Source organism: Penicillium antarcticum (assembly GCF_028974205.1).
Source record: "Penicillium antarcticum strain IBT 31339 chromosome Unknown utg000003l_segment0_segment0, whole genome shotgun sequence".
Lineage (NCBI taxonomy): Eukaryota > Fungi > Ascomycota > Eurotiomycetes > Eurotiales > Aspergillaceae > Penicillium > Penicillium antarcticum.
The window spans coordinates 603,320-625,835 of record NW_026695301.1 but is presented as its reverse complement, the minus strand read 5'-3'; the positions used below and the strand labels follow the sequence as shown (position 1 = coordinate 625,835).

The 22,516-nt window shown below is 50.0% G+C and overlaps 7 protein-coding genes across 7 annotated transcripts; 5 read left to right on the top strand and 2 right to left on the bottom strand.

The window, feature by feature from the left end:
* Positions 1-154: 154 nt before the first annotated feature.
* On the top strand, positions 155-2,454 carry N7508_002934 (bifunctional molybdopterin adenylyltransferase MobB/molybdopterin molybdotransferase MoeA family protein; the record flags this gene model as incomplete). The annotated part of the gene is made up of 4 exons (XM_058461000.1): positions 155-412; positions 462-502; positions 562-599; positions 668-2,454. 4 exons carry the CDS (start codon positions 155-157, stop codon positions 2,452-2,454), a joined length of 2,124 nt encoding a protein of 707 aa, XP_058321577.1.
* A 301-nt stretch (positions 2,455-2,755) lies between these two features.
* Positions 2,756-5,827, bottom strand: N7508_002933 (DDHD family phospholipase; the record flags this gene model as incomplete). Its single annotated transcript, XM_058460999.1, has 3 exons — positions 2,756-3,234; positions 3,289-3,426; positions 3,475-5,827. The coding sequence occupies 3 exons, from the start codon at positions 5,825-5,827 to the stop codon at positions 2,756-2,758; spliced, it is 2,970 nt and encodes a 989-aa protein (XP_058321576.1).
* Positions 5,828-6,409: 582 nt separating this feature from the next.
* Positions 6,410-9,841, bottom strand: N7508_002932 (uncharacterized protein; the record flags this gene model as incomplete). Its single annotated transcript, XM_058460998.1, has 2 exons — positions 6,410-7,312; positions 7,370-9,841. 2 exons carry the CDS (start codon positions 9,839-9,841, stop codon positions 6,410-6,412), a joined length of 3,375 nt encoding a protein of 1,124 aa, XP_058321575.1.
* A 2,011-nt stretch (positions 9,842-11,852) lies between these two features.
* On the top strand, positions 11,853-13,810 carry N7508_002931 (putative FAD monooxygenase; the record flags this gene model as incomplete). Its single annotated transcript, XM_058460997.1, has 2 exons — positions 11,853-12,497; positions 12,554-13,810. The coding sequence occupies 2 exons, from the start codon at positions 11,853-11,855 to the stop codon at positions 13,808-13,810; spliced, it is 1,902 nt and encodes a 633-aa protein (XP_058321574.1).
* Positions 13,811-14,125: 315 nt separating this feature from the next.
* N7508_002930 (CXXC motif containing zinc binding protein) lies at positions 14,126-15,038 on the top strand (the record flags this gene model as incomplete). Its single annotated transcript, XM_058460996.1, has 5 exons — positions 14,126-14,160; positions 14,321-14,435; positions 14,520-14,585; positions 14,722-14,844; positions 14,898-15,038. 5 exons carry the CDS (start codon positions 14,126-14,128, stop codon positions 15,036-15,038), a joined length of 480 nt encoding a protein of 159 aa, XP_058321573.1.
* A 534-nt stretch (positions 15,039-15,572) lies between these two features.
* N7508_002929 (small nuclear ribonucleoprotein F) lies at positions 15,573-16,172 on the top strand (the record flags this gene model as incomplete). Its single annotated transcript, XM_058460995.1, has 4 exons — positions 15,573-15,578; positions 15,691-15,728; positions 15,844-15,999; positions 16,106-16,172. 4 exons carry the CDS (start codon positions 15,573-15,575, stop codon positions 16,170-16,172), a joined length of 267 nt encoding a protein of 88 aa, XP_058321572.1.
* A 2,305-nt stretch (positions 16,173-18,477) lies between these two features.
* N7508_002928 (uncharacterized protein) lies at positions 18,478-18,723 on the top strand (the record flags this gene model as incomplete). The annotated part of the gene is made up of 1 exon (XM_058460994.1): positions 18,478-18,723. The coding sequence occupies one exon, from the start codon at positions 18,478-18,480 to the stop codon at positions 18,721-18,723; it is 246 nt and encodes an 81-aa protein (XP_058321571.1).
* Between the last annotated feature and the right edge of the window lie 3,793 nt (positions 18,724-22,516).

Sequence of the window (22,516 nt, the reverse complement as noted above, 5' to 3'; positions counted from 1 at the left end):
TCAGACCTAATTGGGTAGTTATAGCCAGTACTCAGAGTATAAAGAACTCGGGAGTTGCCCTAATTGACGTACTAGAAATGTACGGGATCTCGTGATAATCCGATAACTTCCCTAATAAAGAGCCATTCCACCCCACTTCCCACCACAACACAACATGGACAAACTTCGAGCTGCAATCCTGATTGTCTCCGACACAGCCTCGGCGAACCCCGCATCCGACAAGGTTGTCGATGCTTTGACGCCCATCTTTGCTGCTGAGGGCAAGTGGGAACCCCCCGCATTCAGGATCGTCCCGGATAACGTGGACCAGATCCAGCAGTGCGTCTGCGAGTGGGCTGATGGCCCCAATTGGTATAACCTCATTTTGCTCAGCGGAGGAACAGGATTCGCAATCAAGGATAACACCCCGGAGGTAAGTGTTTGTCTCTAATTGACGCTGTCCGTGCTAAATGACATCACAGGCAGTGTACCCCCTGATTCAACGCCATGCCCCCGGATTAGTGTGAGTCGCCTCGGTATTCTTGGCCGCTTTGACGCTAGTAAACTAACCAAGGATTGTAGGCACGGCATGATTGCTGCCTCCTTGAAAGTGACTCCCTGTATGTGACATCAGGGGCGTTGCCTGGCGCCTCTCCCGAGTATTTACTTTCTGCTAACCCCCGCTCAGTTGCTATGATGGCCAGACCAGTTGCAGGTGTTCGTGAGAAATCTTTGATTATTACTCTACCCGGATCCCCAAAAGGAGCAATGGAAAACCTTGACGCCGTTGTGAAGCTGTTGCCACATGCCTGCACGCAGGCTGCTGGTGCCAATTCACGGACCCTCCATGCTGGAGGCACGGCAAAGCTGGAATCAGAGGCAGGTGTCAGTGTTCAAAAGAACAAGCCTCAGCACCAGCACCACCACCATCATCATGGCCATGATCACGGTCACGGACACAAGGTCCCAAAGGCACATACATCGCCTTCAGAAAGACCTCAGTCCAATGACCCCAACGCAGGCCCTAACCGGCGCTACCGGTCCTCTCCATATCCAATGCTGTCTGTAGATGAAGCACTACGCCGAATCAACGAGCAGACCCCCGACCCAGAGGTCATCGAAGTCCCAGTGACAACCTCCTTAATCGGCTCGGTCATTGCCGAAGACGTATACGCCGCTGAGGCTGTCCCAGCATACCGAGCTAGTATCGTGGATGGCTATGCCATCATTGCACCAGACTCTAACAGCACCGGCCCGTCCACAAAGGGCGTCTTCCCTGTAGCCTCAATCACACATGCCAATGTCGGTGGAAACCTAGAGCCACTGCAACCAGGCACCATCGCTAGAATCACCACTGGTGCCCCTCTCCCCCCGAACGCAAATGCTGTAGTTATGGTCGAAGACACTACCCTGGACACTTGCACACCAGACGGCAAAGAAGAAGCAACCGTCGAAATCCTCACCGACGACGTCGAGCCCGGCGAGAACGTCCGCGAACCCGGCAGCGACGTCTCACTAGGCTCGAAGATCCTTGCCAGAGGCGATCTAATCACCCCAGTAGGTGGAGAGATCGGCCTTCTAGCCTCAACAGGCACGAAGACCATCAAAGTCTTCCGCAAACCACGCGTAGGCGTCCTAAGCACAGGCGACGAGCTGGTCGAACACAACGATACTCGCCCCCTAACAGGCGGCCAAATTCGAGACTCAAACCGCCCATCTCTTATCTCCTGCCTAACATCATGGGGATTCGAAACCATTGATCTAGGAATCGCCCGCGACACCCCAGCTAGTGAACTAGAAGTTGCACTCCGCGACTCCCTGCGCGGCGTAGGCCGCGCCTCAGCAAGCGTCGACGTGATAGTTACAACAGGCGGCGTCTCAATGGGCGAGCTGGATCTCCTCAAACCGACCATCGAACGTTCCCTCGGCGGCACAATCCATTTCGGCCGCGTCTCCATGAAACCGGGCAAACCAACTACCTTCGCGACAGTCCCCTTCAAACCAACCGGCGATGCAGACACAGCCCAATCTGAACGCCAGTCAAGACTCATCTTCTCACTCCCTGGAAACCCGGCCTCCGCCCTCGTCACTCTCAACCTCTTCGTCCTGCCTTCGTTGCACAAACTCACGGGCCTAGGTCATAGTTCTCAAGCTCTTAGCTCGAGACCATGGCTCGCACCACAGCTTGGTCTGCCGCGCGTGGCTGTTGTCTTGACGCATCATTTTCCGCTTGATCCTAAGCGTACGGAATATCATCGTGCTGTTGTGACCGCATCGCGATCTGATGGGCGGCTGTATGCGACTAGTACTGGGGTTGAGGGGGCTGGGCAGCGGAGCTCCAAGGTTGGTAGTCTGGCTAAGGCTAATGCTTTGGTGGTTTTGCGTGCTGGGAGGGGTGTTGGGATTAAGGGGGAGATTGTGGAGGCTTTGTTGATGGGTGATGTGCATGGTTCTGATACTAGGTTGATTTGTTAGTAACGTTGTAGGTGATTTGTGCATGTATGGGGCTGGATCTCCAATTTGTTGATTTGTTCTGACTTATTTTCTATGACTTCTGTGTTTTCTTTATACATTTGGTCTTGTTTACTTTATTCTTTTTGATGATGTGACAAGGTGATCACGGGAACACATATTGCGCCGAGATGGGAACAAATCAAATGTGTTCGAGAATTGTATTTCTACCTTTAACTCACACAATAAGTCAATGCTAGATGCTCTACCGGTAAAACAAAGCAAAACACCTCATTATCATGGTAGATAGCCCATAAATCCGAAATCAAATAGCGCCCTTAGAATACTTCCACCCCTTCTTCTTCTCAGCTCGAAAAGCAAGCAAAGTCCCCTCACGCCCCTGCTTCCTAGCAATCTCAACAACCAAAAACCTGACAAAATCCCCAAGAGTCCAGTAACTACTATGCGCACTCAACATATTAAGGTACTGGATACTCAGCGGGCCCCCACCACCAGAAAGATAATAATCAATCTGGCCATTATCATTCAGGAGAAGCATTCGTTTCTCGGCAATTTCCTCGCGGCTGAAGTCATGGGTCTCAAGCTCGACGTTTGAGGGGAGTTTTGAGACGGCTGCTGGTCGTGTTGGCACCGTTGAAGGGAGAAATGAGGTTGGTGCTGTGCTCCAGCGGAAGACGCTGCCGAAGGATTGCCAGAATGTTGAGCTGGAGCTGGGGATTGATGCCATTTTTAGGGAGTTTGATAGGTCACTGTCTACTGCTGCGTTGACGCGATAGGCGATTGCTAGTGATCCCTTGTTAGGATCTTTGTAGAGGGAGTGTGGAGGTTTGAACTTACGGTCGGTTGTGTGCATTATGTTGTATAGATTGTCCACTGCGAGACATCCATATTGACCTTGTTCACCGGCTACGCCACGCAATCTATCATCGCCGTCACTACCTGGCTTATCTCTACCTTTCCGGGGCAGGAGGCTGGCTGTAGGGTGTTAGATACACGATCAAGAATCAGAATCCTGCAACTTACCTTTATTCAAAAGGAGGAAGAAACCAACAGGGCTTCCGCAGAGGAACAGATCTGTGGTGTCAAACTCGAAGATATCGCTGTGCAGTGCAGTATCGAAAAAGTCAAAGTGAGGCACATGCGTTGGCTGATTGCTGAGAATATCGATGGCCATGACACTTCCCAAGGAATGAGCGAGAAGATGTATGCGGCCATTTTCTTGGAACCCTGGGTTATTCTTACACCAGAGGCGGTAGACGCGATTCGCTTCTCTGACAACTGCCTTGACCATCTTTGGCTTGTGATGCGAGAGATAGTACGGAATGTCAAGCATCACGTCACTGATCAGAGATCGAACGGCTGGAAGGGTCTGAGGTGTGATATCGTCCAGTGAGAAATTATTAGCAGTCGGGTCCTCGACACCTGCTTCAATATCGGGGTCATCCAGTGACAGCTTTGTGCGCCAATTCACAGGAAGTACCATGATTCCTCCATGGTCTTGACGCACATGTGGCCAGACAGGTTCATTATTGAGCTCCATATTAACCTCTCTTCGGAATGCATTGATGGCATGTGTGAAATGAAAGCTTTCCATCCTCTCCGAAAGTTTCTGCCCGATACCGTGGATGACGAGTACCAAGTCTGTCGGAGGTGGCCGTGACTCTTCCATCTTGCAAGCGTAGCATACTTGTTCACCTGGAACAGAAGGATTCCGGGATTGGGTCTTGCGGATGTAATGACGCACATCGATGGGATTAGTCTTGGATGGGTGTAGTTGCTCCCATAACTTTCGATTGAAGCCTCGTACCACCGGTATCCCTATCTGCCTCCCCTTCCTGATTGCCCCTAGAGGTCTTCGTCCCCTCGAGGAGGAAGGAAGTAGGCTGGGTCGAAGGATCTGGGCGTTGGCCGCGTCGACGAAAATGGCACTAGATGTGAGATAAGGTTTTATGTTCTCGGACTGAAGAGAAGTGCCGCCAGCGGCTTGATTATTGTCAAATGTCAAGAGATCATCTGCCTCAGTCAACTCGGGATTACCAGGAGCAGGGTCCGGTTCAGTTTTAGGTTGCTGTTCTTCCTTTGTCCACAATGGATGGACAATTTTCATCTCAGCATCCGCACCATTTTCCACACAGCTATTCAGCTCATCTTGCCAGGTATCACTCCAAGGCTTTAAGTAGACGTATCCTTCTTCCAATTTGTTTGCAAGATCTGCCTCAACGGGATACATGGTGTTCCTGTAAAACCAAGTAGCTCGAACGACAGTCGATATGTCCTGCAGAGGGCTCCAGTAAATTGGTTTCATCTGCAGAGTGTCAGTATCATCTAGAGCAAAAAGGGACACAATTTGTACCTTGAGTTTCGGCAGTTCAACCAAATGAAGCCGCGACACACCAACTGGGATTTTTGATTGCGTATTTGGCTCTTCTGTTCTCTCACTCTGCGAGTCCTGCGTCAGTTGATCCAGGCTCACAGTAGTTCTGAGACCAGAGGGCTTTGGTGCGCCCCGAGAACTACTGCTGACTCGCACTTCGGCCTGCCAGTCCTGCCCTCCGTCCCTCGAAAATGTAGACTCATATGACCGACCGAGTGGTGTATGAGACTGAGAGGTAGACGCCCGTATAAAAGGCGAGCCACTGATACTAGCATCGCGAGAACGATTGGCGTGTATACTGCCAATCTCTTCGTCACCAGCGTCACAATTCTCCAAAGTCGAGCTACTTCTTCTCTTGGCCGCGCTGGACTCATTCACAGAGGAAGAACGTGCCCGTTTCTGATCAAAGGCGATAGCTGCAGGGGTATCATATTTCATGCTATCATCAAGTGATGATCCGACGCGGTCTACCTTTCCGAAAGGATGAGAGCGCACTCCAGAACCGGTCGCAAACGTGAGCTGAGACTTGTGATTTCGTGAAGGTACATCGTCTGGGAATGAAGGAGTGTTGCTGATAGTGCTCCCTCTGCTGCCGATCAACCCAGGATCTTCTCGGCTGGAAGACTTAGGGCGACTTGTAATATTTGACCCCGATTCATGACCTGGCACAGCTATTCCAGAAGGCCCCTTCGAAGTTGGAGGCCTGGACCCATGTTGTCCCGCGATTTTGGTTTTCCTCACCTCCCGTAGATCGCGCCAAGCATCCTCCAAGGCGATATTATCCCTAGCAGAGAACGGCTTGGGTGGTATCCTCTCACTCCCAGCTCCTTGACTAGCCGGCGGTGGCAGAGCAGCTAGTGGGTCATCGATTGGCAACGATGAGACGTAAAAAAACTGCGCCCGGATCTCTGGTGGATCGGGACATGTCTGGAAACTGGCAAGATCTGGTTCGTCGTCCGATAGCAAGCAGCTTTGACCGTATGTGTGAATCGGGCCCGTCATTGTGAGGGTGGCTGTTTACGCCAGCTGAGCTCCACTCAGATCTTCGATGGTGCTAAACGCGGGTCGTAGAGATGGTCATTGGGGGCCCTGTGTGTTTACTCCACCACGCGATCGGAAACACCCGCGCGCTTGAAGATTGCATATGGAGATTTTGGAGAGTTAGGAATTGAGAGAGATAGAAAATGTGAGCGGTGACGAACTTGGAACACCCGTGATCGATAAGCCGATGACGTCGACCCACGTGTTTATCTACAAACTACGAAGAACGAAGTTTTCATGAGTGATATTCATTGATTTCCGGCTATCCTGCATATTGTGAAGACTGTGACCAACTAATTTTTCAAATGCTCATAAAGAGATCATCGTCAACGAAGAAATTAAAAAAAACATAAAAGGAACGGGCAGCAGAAGAATTGTGGAATTGAGAAACCGAGGTACTGGGGACCTGTCAGCATCAAAGAACAAAAAACGACTGGGTGATGGAAACATCTGAGATCAAATCAATAGCGGTGATGATGATCATCACGTACAAGTCCAGGATGTTGGCTATCCAGGCTAGGTTTTGCCATGCGGAGACGCCCATCAGTGGCGGGCACGCTCACGATCGCGAAGTGCAAGTCCATCAAAGAGAGACGTTTTAGCCTGCAAGGCCACCTGATGATGGCGACGGTCAATGGCAAACTCAGCAGGCCATCCAGCACGCTCAAAAGTAGCCGCGTGATTATGAGAAAAAGATAGAGGTGTCTCTGGAATGGACGAATTCAGCGAATTCTGACGACGGCGCGACTGGGGGATCCGAGGAGTACGGAAAGGATTCGAGCCCGAAGAATTCATGGTAGTGTGTCGAAGGATAGTGTCCAAAGTTGCGCCGGGAGTGCTGGGGGTGCTGGGGGTGCTGGTTGTGTCAGGGCCATCGCTAGAGCCAAAGGATGTGCGCGCAGTACGACTAACACGGACTTGGAGGATCTCCTCGCGAGTACGCATGGCAAGGATCTGCATGGTCTCCATAACGGAGGGGGAGGCCTGCAGAAGTTCCAAGATACCCTCAATGTCACGCAAGTGCTTGCGGACGGCGGAATCTGGGAGACAGAAAGAGCGAACACTTGTCTCGGTGCAAACTGCCTTCCAGTTGCTGAAGATTGAGTGCAGTAGCATGGGCTGAGTGGAGGCACGGCCGCCAAAGTTGACGCTCTGGCGGTTGGCGAAGATAAGCTCACGCTGGGTGGACTGGTCAAAGCAGAACTGAGGGACACCAGGACGGTTCTTGGAGATCCATTCCTTGTTCAATCGGCGGATTGAGAGATCAGAAATGTGTCCGTCGTAATATTCGTCCATCAGGAATTGGTTTGCGGTAGTGACAATCAGGTACTCGAGCTCAGCGTAAAGCTTGACCTGCGTCTCGATGCTCAGAGAGAGAGCTGCCGTGATCTCGATGGCGATGGTAGGATTGACTGTGGAGATACGTCCTCTCTTGGGCTCTCCAGTCTGTCAAACCATTGTTAGTTCTGAACAATCGTAATCGATGAGCCATGATCTACTTACCAGATCCTTGATGTGTGACTTCATAGTCTGTCCCAGCCCCTTGAGGCCCGAACTAACTCGTCGCTTGTTGTTAGTCTTGGCGATAATGGTCTGATCAAGCCAACCGTTATTGCCGAAGAGGTCTTTGCTGTAGTGTCGAGGGGGCAAAGCATCGCTATCAGAGCCCATGCTGGTATCATGGATGGAGGCGGCGTCGGCAGTGTCGCTTTTGACATCGTCCACGACGGAAGTAGCACAGCTGCGCGTATCTTTGGCAGCCAGGGGGGCATGAAAAGATGCCTGCTGGCCATTGGTGAGTTGAACAGGAACATTGGCAGTCCACTTGAAGTCTATGTTGGGCTCTTTCTTGAGCATGCCCTGGATATCGTCCATAAGAGGCTCCCAGCATTGTTCGGAGTGGACAGCAGACCCAACACTCGATAGAGCGGCTTCCTCACGGGTTTCAGCGCAGCCCGAAGCAGATGAAGTGCCATTGAAAGGAAAGCCGGCAGACGACTTTTCAGCGAAAGAAAAATCCGGCGAAGAAACCTCAGGTGAAGGAGCAGCAGAGCGCTCAAATTGGTTGACACAAGCCTCAGAAGACATGTTGCCAGACACATTGCGAGAAACAGTAAGCGGAGGCACAACGCAGCTGTTGGGACGATCATTCGCATAACAAGCATACATCGCTTCCGCAGTTTCAAACTTCCAGCCACAAGCAGGAGGGGTACATGAGCGGAGACCAGGAGAAGCAGCACCGTCAAGGCCGTAGCCAGAATAGTCGTAAGCGTCGCGAGCATCATCAGCTTCAGCCTTCCAGCCGCGAGCAGGAGGACTGTGGACTCGGAGGGTAGCAGAACCAGCACCATCCAGATTATCAGGAGAATTGAATCCAGGGCCGCCATAGGAGTACTGTTTCAGATCGAACTCGGGTCTATCCCCAGCCGGCTTCCTAAAATCAGAAGGAGCACGATGCCGAAAAGAAGCAGAACGGAGAACGCGAGTATGAGCAAGTCTGCCCAGACTATCAACATTCGCATCCGTGTCGTGACTCTTGTCGTCAGACCGCTTCTTCCAACCGCCGATAGGAGTCGAGGGCCGGAAACCAGGCGAAACATAACCGTCGATGTTTGTCCAAGCAGGCTTGCCAGTGTCAGTACGAGAATCAGCCCTCGCAGCAGCGTCGATGCCGACGAGAGTCTCATCATCGGACTCCTTCAAACCAGCAACAGGAGTAGCGGGTTGGACAGTGGAAAATGTAGGCTTGTCAGAGTCATTATGAACATCCACATTCATAGAGTCGTCGGTCTCATCGTCTGATCCATACATTTTGTCAAAAGATAGAGTTACAGACTCGGGTTCTGGATAAACTTCACGCGAGACCTGACCGTGGAAATAGGCTTCTTCGAAAGAACGGAAACGGTGACCATCGGTGCATTCCCATTTCATAGTCCTAGGGGCAGGAGGAGAAGCGGGATCATTAAGAGAAGCGGGATCATTAAGAGAAGCGGGATCATTAAGAGAAGCGGGATCATTAAGAGAAGCGGGATCATTAAGAGAAGCGGGATCATTAAGAGAAGCGGGATCATTAAGAGAAGCGGGATCATTAAGAGAAGCGGGATCATTAAGAGAAGCGGGATCATTAAGAGAAGCGGGATCATTGAGAGAAGCGGGATCATCGAAAGAAGCTGGACCATCAAGAGACGCGAAACGAGCAAGGTCAAACTTGGAAGAGCGAATGGATCTGAGAACGGAGGGATCAAGGTTATCAGCGGCATTGCGAGAGATCCAGAAGCGAAGCGGCAGACCACCGTTTACTCTGGCTTTGTTGTACTTGTCGTAGATGCTACCGTCTGGGGAGAGATACTTCCAGGTGCCGTCCAACTCAACCTCGCGAGACAGCAAAGGGATATCACTCTTATCATCCTCGTCCGTGACGATCTCGTCTTGGACGTTGACTGTAGCATGCAAAGGGTTGAGACGAAGACGATCAGAGAAATCCTGCTTCATAGAGCCCTGAGCGCGCTGAACAACAGCCTCGAGGTGGAAGGTCGTAGCAGCGTTGGAAGGACCAGTGGGAGTTGGCGCAGAGTTGGAATGAAGGTTGATCTTTACAAGCTGCTCATGAACGAAGTTGAGTTGCTTGTTGGTGGACGTGGTGTTGTCGCAGTCGAGCTTCTCTTCGGTGGACATGAAATACTCGATAATCGACTTGGACGAAAGAGTCGAAGAGCACCTGCCGATTGGCTTGGAGAGAGAATGGTAAACGGGAGGCCTATTCATGGTGTTGGTGCAGAGTTCCAATCGGATCACGACATGGTATACGTACTCATGCTTCGTAGCCTGCATCAAAATGTAGTAATTATCCGAGCCATCCAAGCGAGCTCGATTGGCCTTGCGCCAGGCACTCCTCTCGGAGCCAACCTCTTCCTCCATGTCTCGATAGTATTGAAGAGTCTCCTCAGGAGTGGCGCGGTGTTTGATATTGGGCATATTGCGATTGTACCACGCTTTCGTGGACATGATACCACGGACGTCGTGGTATATGACTGGGGATCCAGAAAAGATTGGGATCAGAGATAGAGCAAAGTTGCGACTGAAGTCGCAAGAACAGATATGCGAAGGATTGAAGAGGCGAAGGCGAAATGAAAGATCGCGAGAAGAAACGAGAACAGTCATGTGAATGAAGCAAAAGCAAACCCGCTTGATTATGTCTCCATGACAATAGCACAAAAATGCTATCGATGATTCATTCAGACTCTCAATCGGGGCCGTCGTGCAAACATGACGCTATTGTGGTTGGTTGGTTTAGGGCTGAGATGATCGACAGAGCACGGTGAGTCGTAGAATTGTGGCTTGGCCAATCACGTCGCTCAAATCAGTTCGGAATGGCTCATTGTCAATGGGAGCAGGGAAAATCAAAAACGATATTCGACAATGTTCAATTTGGGAACCGGACCAATCAACGATAAATGGAGAACAATGAAAAAAGAAAGCTTGATGTCATTCAGCTTTTAACCAATGAATTACCATCTTTTCCCAGCCCCCGCACTGACACCTGCCAAATTCAACCCATAGGATGAACATGCTCATGTCCGATTTCCCATGTGACACTGTCTGAGGCTAACACCAGAAAATGGCAGTATGTGATTAATTTCTCAACCAGTGGTATTTTCTGAATAATCAGGTAATTGTCTTGCACAAGTGTCTTTTTTGGACATCAATCGCTGTACCCTCTGTGTATAACGCCCGGCAAGGTTGCCAAACCTGGTTCGTGATAATGGGGAATATTTTTACCATAGCAGGTAGTACAAGGCTACTAAGCTATAGTTTGTATATCACATGGCCTACTCTGGGGCTGCTCTCTCGTGTCCAATGCCTCATCTGGAATGCATGTCGTCGATATAGTTCGGCACGGAATAACCCATGTCCGAGGTCGAGCTGCTTGGTGCCTGGCAGATGAGGTGTCAACTGTACCAAAGTGCTTAACGTTACTTGCTTGCCACTCCTTATACCGAGATTCTTGTTGATGAAAAACAGTTAGCCCGGGGACATGAGGCGTTTGGCTATCCGGAGCATCCGGTATGGGGGTTCACTCCAGGCTTGGGGGCAAACTACATGTAATGGGTTTAGAGGATACTCTGAGTGGGAATTAATCTGGCGGGGTGATCTACTCAAGGTAATTTAGTGCCTCGAAGCATCAAGATATAGAGCGAGACAGTCTGTAAGATAGATTCACTGTGAATACATGATTTGCCGAGCGCTTGAACTGAAGAGACTGAGCAAATTGCCATGGATAGATCTGAGAATGACTCAATTTCATATTATGAACTGAGTTGACGAGGCATTTTAATGCATGGGAGGGAACCTCGGGTTTTCCGCTGTGCAAGTACCAGGTTAAACTACCAGATATGGGGCCAGTGGATGAGGCGGCAAGGTACTATCGGCTAAAACGGACGTCCAGCGGCCAATGAGTGTGAAGGAAGATGGCCAGTAACTTCTCCGAGTATCAAAAGAAGGGAATTAGGGCCGGGAAAGAGGAAGATGAAGTAAATCCCGGCCAACCTGCCGAGAGCCCCATCACGTGCCCCACTCCACATACCGAAGTTGTTTCCGGGTGGAGACGAACTTCCCTGCAGCGACAAGCACGGCTCGGCGATCAACGACGGCATTATGACTTGGTGCACTGCGAGAGACAGCCTGTCTGCCCCCACATTATTTGTGTTGTGCTGACTAACCTACAGTAACCTCGATTCTCCTCACGCTGATTGGTTCCCGCAGCCCTGCAACCGGTGCTCCCCACGATTCAGCCGATTCTGAATGCCGTGGATGTTCTCCGTGATCCAATCTTACCCCAGCTTCCGCGCAGTATATAGAGTCCCGCCATGGCCCTCATTTTTTCTCCTCGTTGTGACTCCTGTGAATACATTCTGTCATTTACATATTCTTGGACTCATCACATCTACATAACCACAAAACCACCCGATAACTGAGTTCTTTCGTCATGGTCCAAGAGACTTACGACATTGTCATTGTGGGCGCCGGCCCCGTCGGCTTGCTCCTCTCCCTGTGTATGTCACGATGGGGTTACAAGGTCAAGCACATCGACAACCGTCCAGTGCCGACTGCCACTGGTCGCGCTGATGGTATTCAGCCGCGGTCAACCGAGATCCTGCGCAACCTTGGCCTGAAGCGCTCGATCATGGCTTTCGAGCCCGCCAAGGTCTACGATGTTGCTTTCTGGGACCCTAAGGCCGACGGATCCGGTATTGGCCGCACTGGCAGCTGGCCCAGTTGCCCCCGCTTCATTGACACTCGCTATCCTTTCACCACCCTCGTCCACCAGGGTAAGATCGAGCGTGTCTTCCTGGACGAGATCGAGAAAGCTGGCACCAAGGTTGAACGTCCCTGGACCATCGTTGGCTTCAAGAACGATGGCGCCAACGCCGACTACCCCGTTGAGGTCAACCTGAAGTGCCTCGACACTAACGTTATTGAGAACGTCCGCTCCAAGTACCTCTTCAGTGGTGAGGGTGCCCGCAGCTTCGTCCGTGAGCAGCTTGACATCAAGATCCATCACAAGGATCCCATTGCCTACGTCTGGGGTGTCATGGACGGTGTTGTCCGCACCAACTTCCCCGATATTGAGGTAAGCATCTGCACAAGCTCGATTTCATGAAATGTACTAACAAACTTGTTAAACAGACCAAGTGCACCATCCACTCCGATGCCGGTTCTATCATGGTTATTCCCCGCGAGGACAATATGGTCCGCCTCTACGTTCAGATCGCCTCCTCCACCGACGCCGACTGGAACCCCCGCAAGACTGCCACCGCCGAGGAGGTCCAGCAGACCGCCAAGAACATTCTCAAGCCATACTGGATCGAGTGGGACCGCGTCGAGTGGTACTCTGTCTACCCCATTGGTCAAGGTATTGCCGAGAAATACACCCTGGACGAGCGTGTCTTCATGGGCGGTGATGCTTGCCACACTCACAGCCCCAAGGCTGGTCAGGGTATGAACACTGCTTTCCACGATGCTCTCAACATGGCCTGGAAGCTCCACGCTGTCGAGTCTGGCTTTGCCAACCGCTCCATCCTGAGCACCTACGAGAGCGAGCGCAAGGACATCGCCGAGACCCTGTTGAACTTCGACGCCAAGTACGCCGCTCTCTTCTCCAAGCGCCGTCCCAATGCTGGTGAGGTTGGCGAGGCCAGCCACGCCAAGGTTGGCACCAACGCCGAGGAGGATGAGTTCGTAAAGACCTTCAAGTCCTCTTGCGAGTTCACCAGCGGATATGGAGTGGCCTACCAGCCCAATATTTTCACCTGGTCTCCTAGCCACCCCGCCAAGTCCCCTCTGTTCAACATCCCCGGTGTTCACCTGACTCCTGGCCGTGCTTTTACTCCTACCATGGTCACCCGTCTTGCAGACTCCAACTTTGTCGAGCTTGAGCAGGAAGTCCCCGCCAATGGTTCTTTCCGTATCTTCGTCTTTGCCGGTAACCAGACCAAGAGCAAGAAGGCCATTGCCGACTTCGCCCTCAACCTGGAGAAGGAGCGCTCGTTCCTCTCGGCCTACCGCCGCTCTGACATTGCCGATGTCTCCTTTTTCGAGCGTCACAACCCCCACTCCAAGCTCTTCACCCTCTCTGTCATCTACGCCGGTTCCAAGAACACCGTCGATGTCGAGTCCATCCCCCAGATCCTGCGCGATTACCACCACCACCTGTACGCCGATGACATTCCCGATGTCCGCGTTCCCCAGGCCACCTTTGCCGCTCACGAGAAGCTCGGCTTCAACCCTGAGCAGGGTGGAGTCGTTGTCACTCGCCCTGACAGCCACGTTGCTTGCACTGTCCAGCTGGCTGAAGGCAGCGGCACTGTCGACGCTCTCAATGAGTTCTTCGGTACCTTCTCTACCAAGCCTCTGGGCCAGGACTCGCAGGCCAGCCGTCTGTAAGGGTTTGATTTCACGATTATGAGAGTGTATATTTTTCCATGATGTATATAGCTTTGTTTCGTTCATTGGGAGCGACAGCTCCAGCATGACTGGCGTTCATTTTCAAATTTCACATACGAATAGATTTTCTCTTCAGTATTCATCATCCACCTTAAAACTTATATCCTTCCTTTGTTTGTAGCTAGTAAAGCCAGAAACCTCAAAAAAGTCACATGCCAAGCCTTGATCTAAAGACCTTTCCATCTCCACCCCGCATCTGCAGACGATCTTTACAACCACACCTCTAAACCCCCAACACTCTGCCCAAATCCAAAAATGTTGTCTCTGACCCTGGAAGCCGACCTAGAGGGGTAAGTCATTGCTATGTCCCTCCGCGCCCCCCAATTCAACCCATCAACTCTCTGCTATAATCGACACATCCCCGCCACACTCCAACACAAAGAACGCCGTGCGGGCAGAACTCTCACAAATGTTTTTTTAATGAGTCAATCCGCTAATGTTTTGATTTAGCGTTACGGCCCTTCAGCCCACTGATACAGAGGAGAACCCTTACTATTACACTTTCCGTGTCTCTTGCACTTCTTGCCATGAGACGCATCCTAACTGGGTTTCGTTCAATCGTTTTGTATGTACTAGTTCTGAAAAAGAGCTGTTCATATCTCGTGTCTGATTGGGTGGCTTACTGACTGCTTCATGTTTTGCTTTGCAGGAGACTCACGAGATCCCTGGTAGTCGCGGTGAGGCTAACTTCGTGTGGAAGTGTCGTCTTTGCACCGTGAGTTTGATTTTTCCTTCTTCTCTGACTGCTTAAATATAGAGCTACTCCAAGATTTTCCTTTTGGCATTTGAGGATCATCATCTACGCATCAGTCCTGCTTTTTCATGTTTCCGCGGCTAACGACCACCTATAGAAAACCCATTCTGCATCCATCCTCAACGCACCCAAGGCCTATGAAGCCCAGGAGAAGCGCCACTCCCAGAAGATCATTGAGATGGACTGCCGTGGCCTTGAGTTCATTGAATTCAAGCCTGACGTGAGTCACTACGAACGAAAGATTCTTCACTAATTGCTGACTTGTCCACTCAGGGTGATTGGGAAGCCAAGGCTGCCGAGTCTACCGCTACCTTCTCGGGAATTGACCTTCTCGAGGGCGAGTGGTATGACTATGACGAGAAGAAGGGTGAGGAGGTTAGCATCAAGGAGCTGACCTGGAAGGTTAGCCGTTAAGAAGCTTGCCACGATGCCAAGTCGGCTTGAGTGTGGTCGAAAGTTGCTGAGAAATCTATGATGCTGAGATGAATTTTTCTTTTGTATTATTATTGGTGCCTGGGGATGATTTTAAGCTGTGGTGTTGGGGTGATGATGATGATGCAAAAGGACGATATATGTCCACGGTGACAGAACGAGCCACCGAATGGCTACTAAACTGTCTTCCTTGGCTTGAAACCTTGTTAAAGAAGCATGTAAACTAGCATTTCGCCTCTTTGTCACCTTCTTTTTAAACACAGAAGCAATTCACTGCCATTTCTACAAAGCAGCTCAAAGCGGTGTAGAATACCGATTATTGATTGGTTGAGAATCACCGCCCGACCAGCTCACATTTTCGCGATGTCGCCGACTCCGATGTTCTCGCAGCCACGCGACCAGCACATCCAAACGGCGTGAAAGATCCCATCGCCGACTCCCTTCCTTTCTCCTCTATCCCGAAAACCCAGCCACAAAATCTAGCCACTCATCTCAGAGTGCGTCACCCCAGTCACAATGAGCGTACGTCTCCCCTCGCCCTGAACCCCAATCCCAAGCTCAAAAGATACAACATACCTCTATGACACCCTCACCTCTCATCATGAGTAAACCAATTGCTAATAAAGCTCTACAGTTTCAACCACTCAACCCCCGCCCCTTCCTACAGGCTCGGTATGCGGCCCCATCCAACCCCAGCCCCAACCTTTAGCCTGACTCAGATCCCACCACATCTTGAAACCATTGTCGCATCCAACAAGTAACAATGCTAACAATATCTCCTCTATAGCGTCGGCACTGAAGTCCTCATCCGCCTTAAGTGGGGCCAGACAGAATACAAGGGCAAGCTCGAGAGCATCGATTCATACATGAACGTCTTGCTGCGCGATACAGAAGAATTCATCGATGGGAAGCCTACCGGTTCGCTGGGTCTTGTTTTGATCAGGTATGCGACTGCACTAGCTCGTGTCTGCTCCTGCCCTATTACGATTGGGAGCATTTGTTTGGAGAGTAATGGATTGGAATGGATCGCTAACTCTTTTTCTCATTAGATGCAACAACATCCTCTGGATGGGCTCCGCGGATAGTGTCGAGATGACGGATCTCGGGTTAAAATAATTATTTGTCGCACCTGTTTAGCCGGGATGGGGATGCAATGCAATACAACATACAATGCGTTGCATGAGCGAGGTGTGAAATCTGAAGTTTGAAGTCTGGAATGCGAGGTTTGAATGTGAAGTGTGACGAAACTGCCTGATCTCCGTGTCGTGGGCTGTCGGGGAATCAATCCGACATCCTCTATTCTTTTCATTTTCGCGCTTGTCGGCCTTGGACTTGTACATCCGCTGAGTTGGATATCGAATTGTCAACTCCCCGCCGGATTGCTTAGGTTACATGGACAAGTGTATCGGCCGACCAGAGGGATAAATGTTCTGTTCTTCCGTCAGGTACACGCTGCACGACCGGGGTCAGAGCTCTTGCATACACGGACACAAACATGGACACAGACACAGACGCAGACGCGGACACAGATAGAGATGGAGATATGGCGAAGTCCACTTTGGACTGGGTGGGCTTAGGCTCACTGTTTTCAATTATCACGAGGCGTTTTTCTTTGGCTTTTCAAAGTGGTTTTTGTGCATGGTCCCAATTGGCCAAAATCGAATCAATTACTGTTTTTTCTCTGCTGTTGTACAAGACACTTGGTATGGCCTGTGTTGCTCTTCTTCCACTTCCACTTCTTCCATTCTACTTCAAGCACGTACCTCTATCCCCGTATAGATAGATACACCAAACATCATTTCCATAACACCGCTCATGGCATCCTAAACGTACTCAAGATTGTTTGAATACGTGGCCACCACCCACAACACCAAGATCCGCGAAATCCGGGTATACAATACACCCAGCGCCGATCAACAGAATCAGAACCCACATACTAGAGACAAAAGAAGTCGGTGAGAAAAATAACTTAGCCGATCATCCATACAACCCAATCGCCTTACCCGATGCTATCAAGGATGCGCGTACACACGCCATATCAAAAGCCATGAGATGACCAGTTGACAACATGATCAATGTGGCCACCACATTTCACCTATACTGTACATGAAACAGGGACATCAGACCTCAGACGTAGACAGCGACCGCACTGACAACAGCCATAGGTTAAATGTCGAATGGCACCCGTGGTTTCATCTTCCATTTCTCCACCGCCGACCGGCATTTCATTCCTGGTGGAGATGGAGGCGTTGGTTTGGGTGGCCCACTTGGGTGTTGGTTGTTGGCTGGTTCGTTAGGTTGTTATAGTATAGTAGTGCCTAGTAGGGGCGAACAGGACTACGTGGACTGTTTCGCGTTGAGGGGCGCGGGTGGCTTATAGAAGGTAGCTCATATGGTACAAGTATTGTACATGTACATGCGTACAAGTGTGTGAGTGGCTTGTGTGTGTGGCGGCGTTCTTTTTATAGAAGCCGATCACCCGCTTACGAACACCCTGAGATTCATAGTGGTGTAGTGGACATGACATGTAGGTATGTATGAGGGTGCCTCCGACGTCATGGGGATTGTGATCAGGCTACTGGGAACTACTGTGAACTACTGCACTCAATGAACTACTGTAGGGTAAACGCTAAGCCTCGTTGACCTAGCCTGAGGGAATTTCACTGTGATCATCGGAGGGGTCAAGAGAGAAGTAGGTCGGTCAGATTGTAAAGGGGGGGGGGGGGGGGGGGGGGGCACATTTAGCTCAGGCCTCCCAAGGGTTCTTCACCCCAGGCCCTAACGGTCAGTGGTTTTTGGTGGAGCAGCTAATGGGGGCGATGATCAACATTTGGTGGCGTCCAAAGCATTGCCTCGGGTACGTAGTCCGTGGAGATGACCCTACACGCATGTGCAGAATGCAGAGGGGTCTATTCTGCCTACTTTGAGTCTCGGATATAAGGGCAATGCGCCAGGTACACTAACTACTACACATCGTTTGATACTAAATATCGAAATCAACCAACTTAGGTCCGATCTTCAGTCTACGAATCTTATACATGCACTATCGAATCATCTTTTCTTGTCTCCCCTGATCTTCACCCGGGGTCCACTACAGGGATCGAGAGTGGTTGCATATCCTTCCTTTTTCAAATCATTTTCTGTCCCCTACGGAGTACAGTCCCGATATTCCCTTTAAAGTCTCTTTCCTCCATCCTTCTCCCCCATCTTACTTCCTCATCTTCCCTCGCTTCACAAGTTATATACCCCGCAACTCTGCAGCAAGCCTAAATCTGCAAACGCTATTTGTCTCATCTCGCGCTTGCTTCCTGCATACACCCTCGTGACCCCTCCATCCTCTCTAGACATACTCCACCTCCACCCACCTTCGCTCGAAACACAAAACAGTGTTCGCGTTCGCGTATTATTATTCCACTCCAAAATGCGCGACACACCCTCCAAATTCATCGAGATCCTGGATCCAAAGGATACCTCGCGCATGTCTGACTCAGACGTCCGCCTGGAAGATGTCCTCGCCGATCACGAGGCTATCAGCAGTCGGCCCCGCTCCTCTACACAATCCTCCACAAAGCCAAGTGATAAATCCATGCGTCGCGACTCGGCTTCGCCAACCCCGCGCTGGAAGCGCCTGAGTAATATTCTCGTGCAGCCTCGTCGCAACTCTTAGCTACACCGCCTCTTACCTATCAAAGCCATTTCTTTGGGGAAGGCTTTGTTCCTGCCATGTGCTACGAAAATGAAGTTACGGATATATGCACGACTTGAATGCGGTGATGGATTCTGGTTTTGTGTTAGGCTCGGTTCTGGAAATCGACCAACGCAGTCTGAATAGCGGCGCGGTGTCAGACCGTTCGCAAACGACATAACGAAATGAAATGAAATGAAGTCCAACTTAAAGCGAAGTGGGCGATTCCGGGGTTTAGCCCCGGCCTGTTTTTGGTCCGGTTGATATGTTTGGGACATCCCCCCCCCCCCTTCGGATTTAGCTTGGGAATGGAATGGATTGCTCTGGATTGGTGTTGCATATGAGTGTTCGGTTGATGTCCAGTGGACATGTAGAGAACGAAACCGCCTCACAAAAATGAAGAAAAGAAGAGACTGAACTGAACTTGAAGGGAGTCGGCGACTTCGGGAATGGTGTTGATTTTTCACTTCTTGTTCATACTTTTACACATATCCTTTTTTTTTGCTTCTTCTACAGTTTGCCTTTTTGACTTATGCTTTTCGCTGCTTCTCAGTAACCTGAGCTCTACTTTTGATACCCAAGACTCAATACGCAACGCAATGAAATCTACACTACATCCTCCATGTTCCACATCAACATCTAGCCACCATTCCTCACCGCCGTACCTGGCAAATACCAAATCCAACGGGTCGTGGATACTTTTACACCGTTGAACAGTCCCAATATCCCCAATTAGCTGTGACTACTCCTCCTTGCCCTTGTGATCCGTGCACCATAGAGTACATGTGCATGTAAATAGCAGATCTACCGTGTGGACCCTGGACCCTAGTGAGGAGGGGTTATTCGGAGTGGTACACTTGTACGACCATAATCCCTCGGTGCATGTTCTCCAATAGAAATGGACTTGAGCTAGGGTCCAGATGTAAAGTCTGTCTTTGTTGCTGTCGGTTGAGACAAACCTGGCACAGCAGTTCTGCTAGCTGGTGTTGTTATTCGCTTGGTTGATCTCGGTGTCTCGGCCCCTGCGCCGGTCCATTCCGAACTTCGGGCTTGGACTGGGATTGTACTCGCCTGGTGAGAATTTTGTGTGCGAAATGCGAAGTACTTTTGCATCTAGATCTTGATAGATCTTTGGTTTTGTGCATGCTGCTGGGTATTTGATAAGGGGTTGTTGTACAGCGTTCGGGATGGTCATGCTTTTTTGGTTGTTTGCTTCGTGCTTCACTTTATGTATCTGGTTTATATTTTATTTTCAAGGACCTGCTGACCGCTTGGCTCCGTCTGATTGAGGCAGTGCTAATGATGTAAATTGAATACGGATTTTGTGAATCATTTCCGGTACGTCTTGGCACTTTTTGCTTTTGAAGTCGTTTAATTGTTGCATACCTTGACAAAGAGCAGGTCATCTTATATCTGATGAAATTGGTCTATCCTGAGAATTACATTTGATCGACTTTACTAGACCATTAGGTGGTGAAAACAATCTAATTGTTACTGTGTTCAATATCGAGGTTCGGCTTAAACGAAGCTATGCAAGTTATTCTCCAGCATGATCTGTTTGACCTTGTTATACATATTGAAGAACACCCTTCCCAAAGAGTCATTTGATCATGATAGCAACGATATTTGTCAAGCTCGCACCTTTTTTTTCTCTGGGGAGTTCAGGAGCCAGAAAGTTAGATGACCTCTCCGGAGAAGCCGTTCCTTCGAGACCTGTGGGGGAATGGCTTTTCTGTGAGGAAATAGCAAAACTACTTACTTACGATGTGAAGGGACTCGTAGGGGTGGATTGAATCCACCGTACCCAGATATTGAGATGTCCGCAATAGTTCGCCCTCCAATGGAATAGTTGATAGATCCTAGGTCCACTGCTTACTCCGTACACGCGTGATGATATTAACCCTTGGCCGCCAAACACCACATATGCCATTCTGCGGGATCTATCTGACCTAGCTAGGACAGGCATGGCGTATATCAATGTTCACGCTTCATTGAGGTGGATCACCGGTTCAGTGGGTAGTAGGAGGGGCGTATTTACCGCACCAATTCGGGGTTTTACCATTCCCAGCATTCCCCCATCCGACTTCTTTCTCTTTGACAAGCAGACTATTGCTTCAAAGACCTTTCCAGTAAATTCCAATTCAATCGCCTCAAAGAGCTCCAGCTCCGTAAGACTCGGATCAATTCCGAGGATCTAAAGTCATTTCTTATAAAAGCCAAAGAGACTCTCACTGTTTTCACGCTCTTCGGGGTGATTATAGAAGGCATCTCACCATCAATTTGCCGGGCCATCCGTCACCTTGGTACTCGCCAACCCCAGATTGGCAGCGTTCACCTTCAATTCTGCCTTCTGCGACCTCAGCAGCCTACAATCGAAGTTCCTCTACCTATACTCCAACGTTCCCTGCCTGGAATCCAACCTCTTCTACCTACAATCCGAGTTCAGCCTCCCCCACAACCCCAATAGGCTACCCTTCAGCCTCAACTCCGTATGACGCCCAACCAGCTGGGCAACTACCACCCGGACGAGGTTACATCCCTTTAACCCCCTACATACCCTCTACAGATCATGAAGATGGTCTTTGGAAGTCTGTTTGGATCTTTTTGGGACAAAATCTATCGCTACAGAGATTCTCCATGACGAAGATCGCGGACGGTAGCCAACAGATCTCTATCCTACGTATGGATGGCTTGCTTAAGCCTAGCGATAATGCTACTTTTGATGCTGAAACTGCTGGAAGTTCGTTCCTTCAATGGATCGACCAATTTATCCCGATACATTTACTAGATTTGCCTAGTACTAAAACGTGGCCTCACGACGACTAAAGTAAGTAAGCCAAAAAGCCGAGCTTTTCAAAAATCTTTCTAAATGACATTTAGTCCATGGTTCAACAAAATGACAAATACAACTAGCATCTCCGGAGCCACGCCATATGTGACTGTGAGAATGTAGCTAGGGGATGCGATTATGTTGATCTCACATCTCGCAAAACACTACGTGTATTGGTTGACAAACGCGACAAAATGGCAGCTGTAGAGATTAAAGTGGCGTCTTCATCTAATCAACGCTTTGAATAATTCCGTAGTAAATAGTACTGGTTCTACTTGATAGCCCAAATGATGCTCAGAGAACATAAAGCGTGGACAGCTCAGAATGCGCGCCTTGGTGGGGGGGGGAGCGGCGAAACTTGATTCTGACAGAAAAAGCATCTGCAGTCTTAACTCCAGCAGCAACAGCAATGGAAACTTGATTCTCGACAATTTTCTTCAGGTTCGGACAGAAGATGGTAAGGACCAAGTGCTATAATCCACGAACCTTCAAACTGAACTCCCTTTCTCACCCAATAAAGGTCCAGATTCTGCCCACCCCGGAGAATCGGCTGATGCCCTCTACGTCTACACCTGCAAAATACTCTCTGAGTTTCTTGACAAGTTTGGTGAGCTGTCACTCTTTTCACCAAGCCGTCCAATTGTAATAAGTTACCGCGAGATCCCTTTGGCAAGACCGACTGTGATAAAAAAAGCTGCATTGATTTCTCTGCACTGGCTCGTGCAGCTTTTGCGATAAATGAAGACCCCGGCAGCACATATCAAGGAACAGATAAGCACGACGGGATGTCATATCTCGCTCCATAACTAGTTGATACTATTGAGAATAAATATTGAAAGTCTGTCCGTCTGGATCAATGAAATGTATCATCGCTCGAAACCTTGATCATTTCACAAAAGGTAAAGCGACTTGATCATGCAGTTTGACCGAGGTTCAAATATGTTG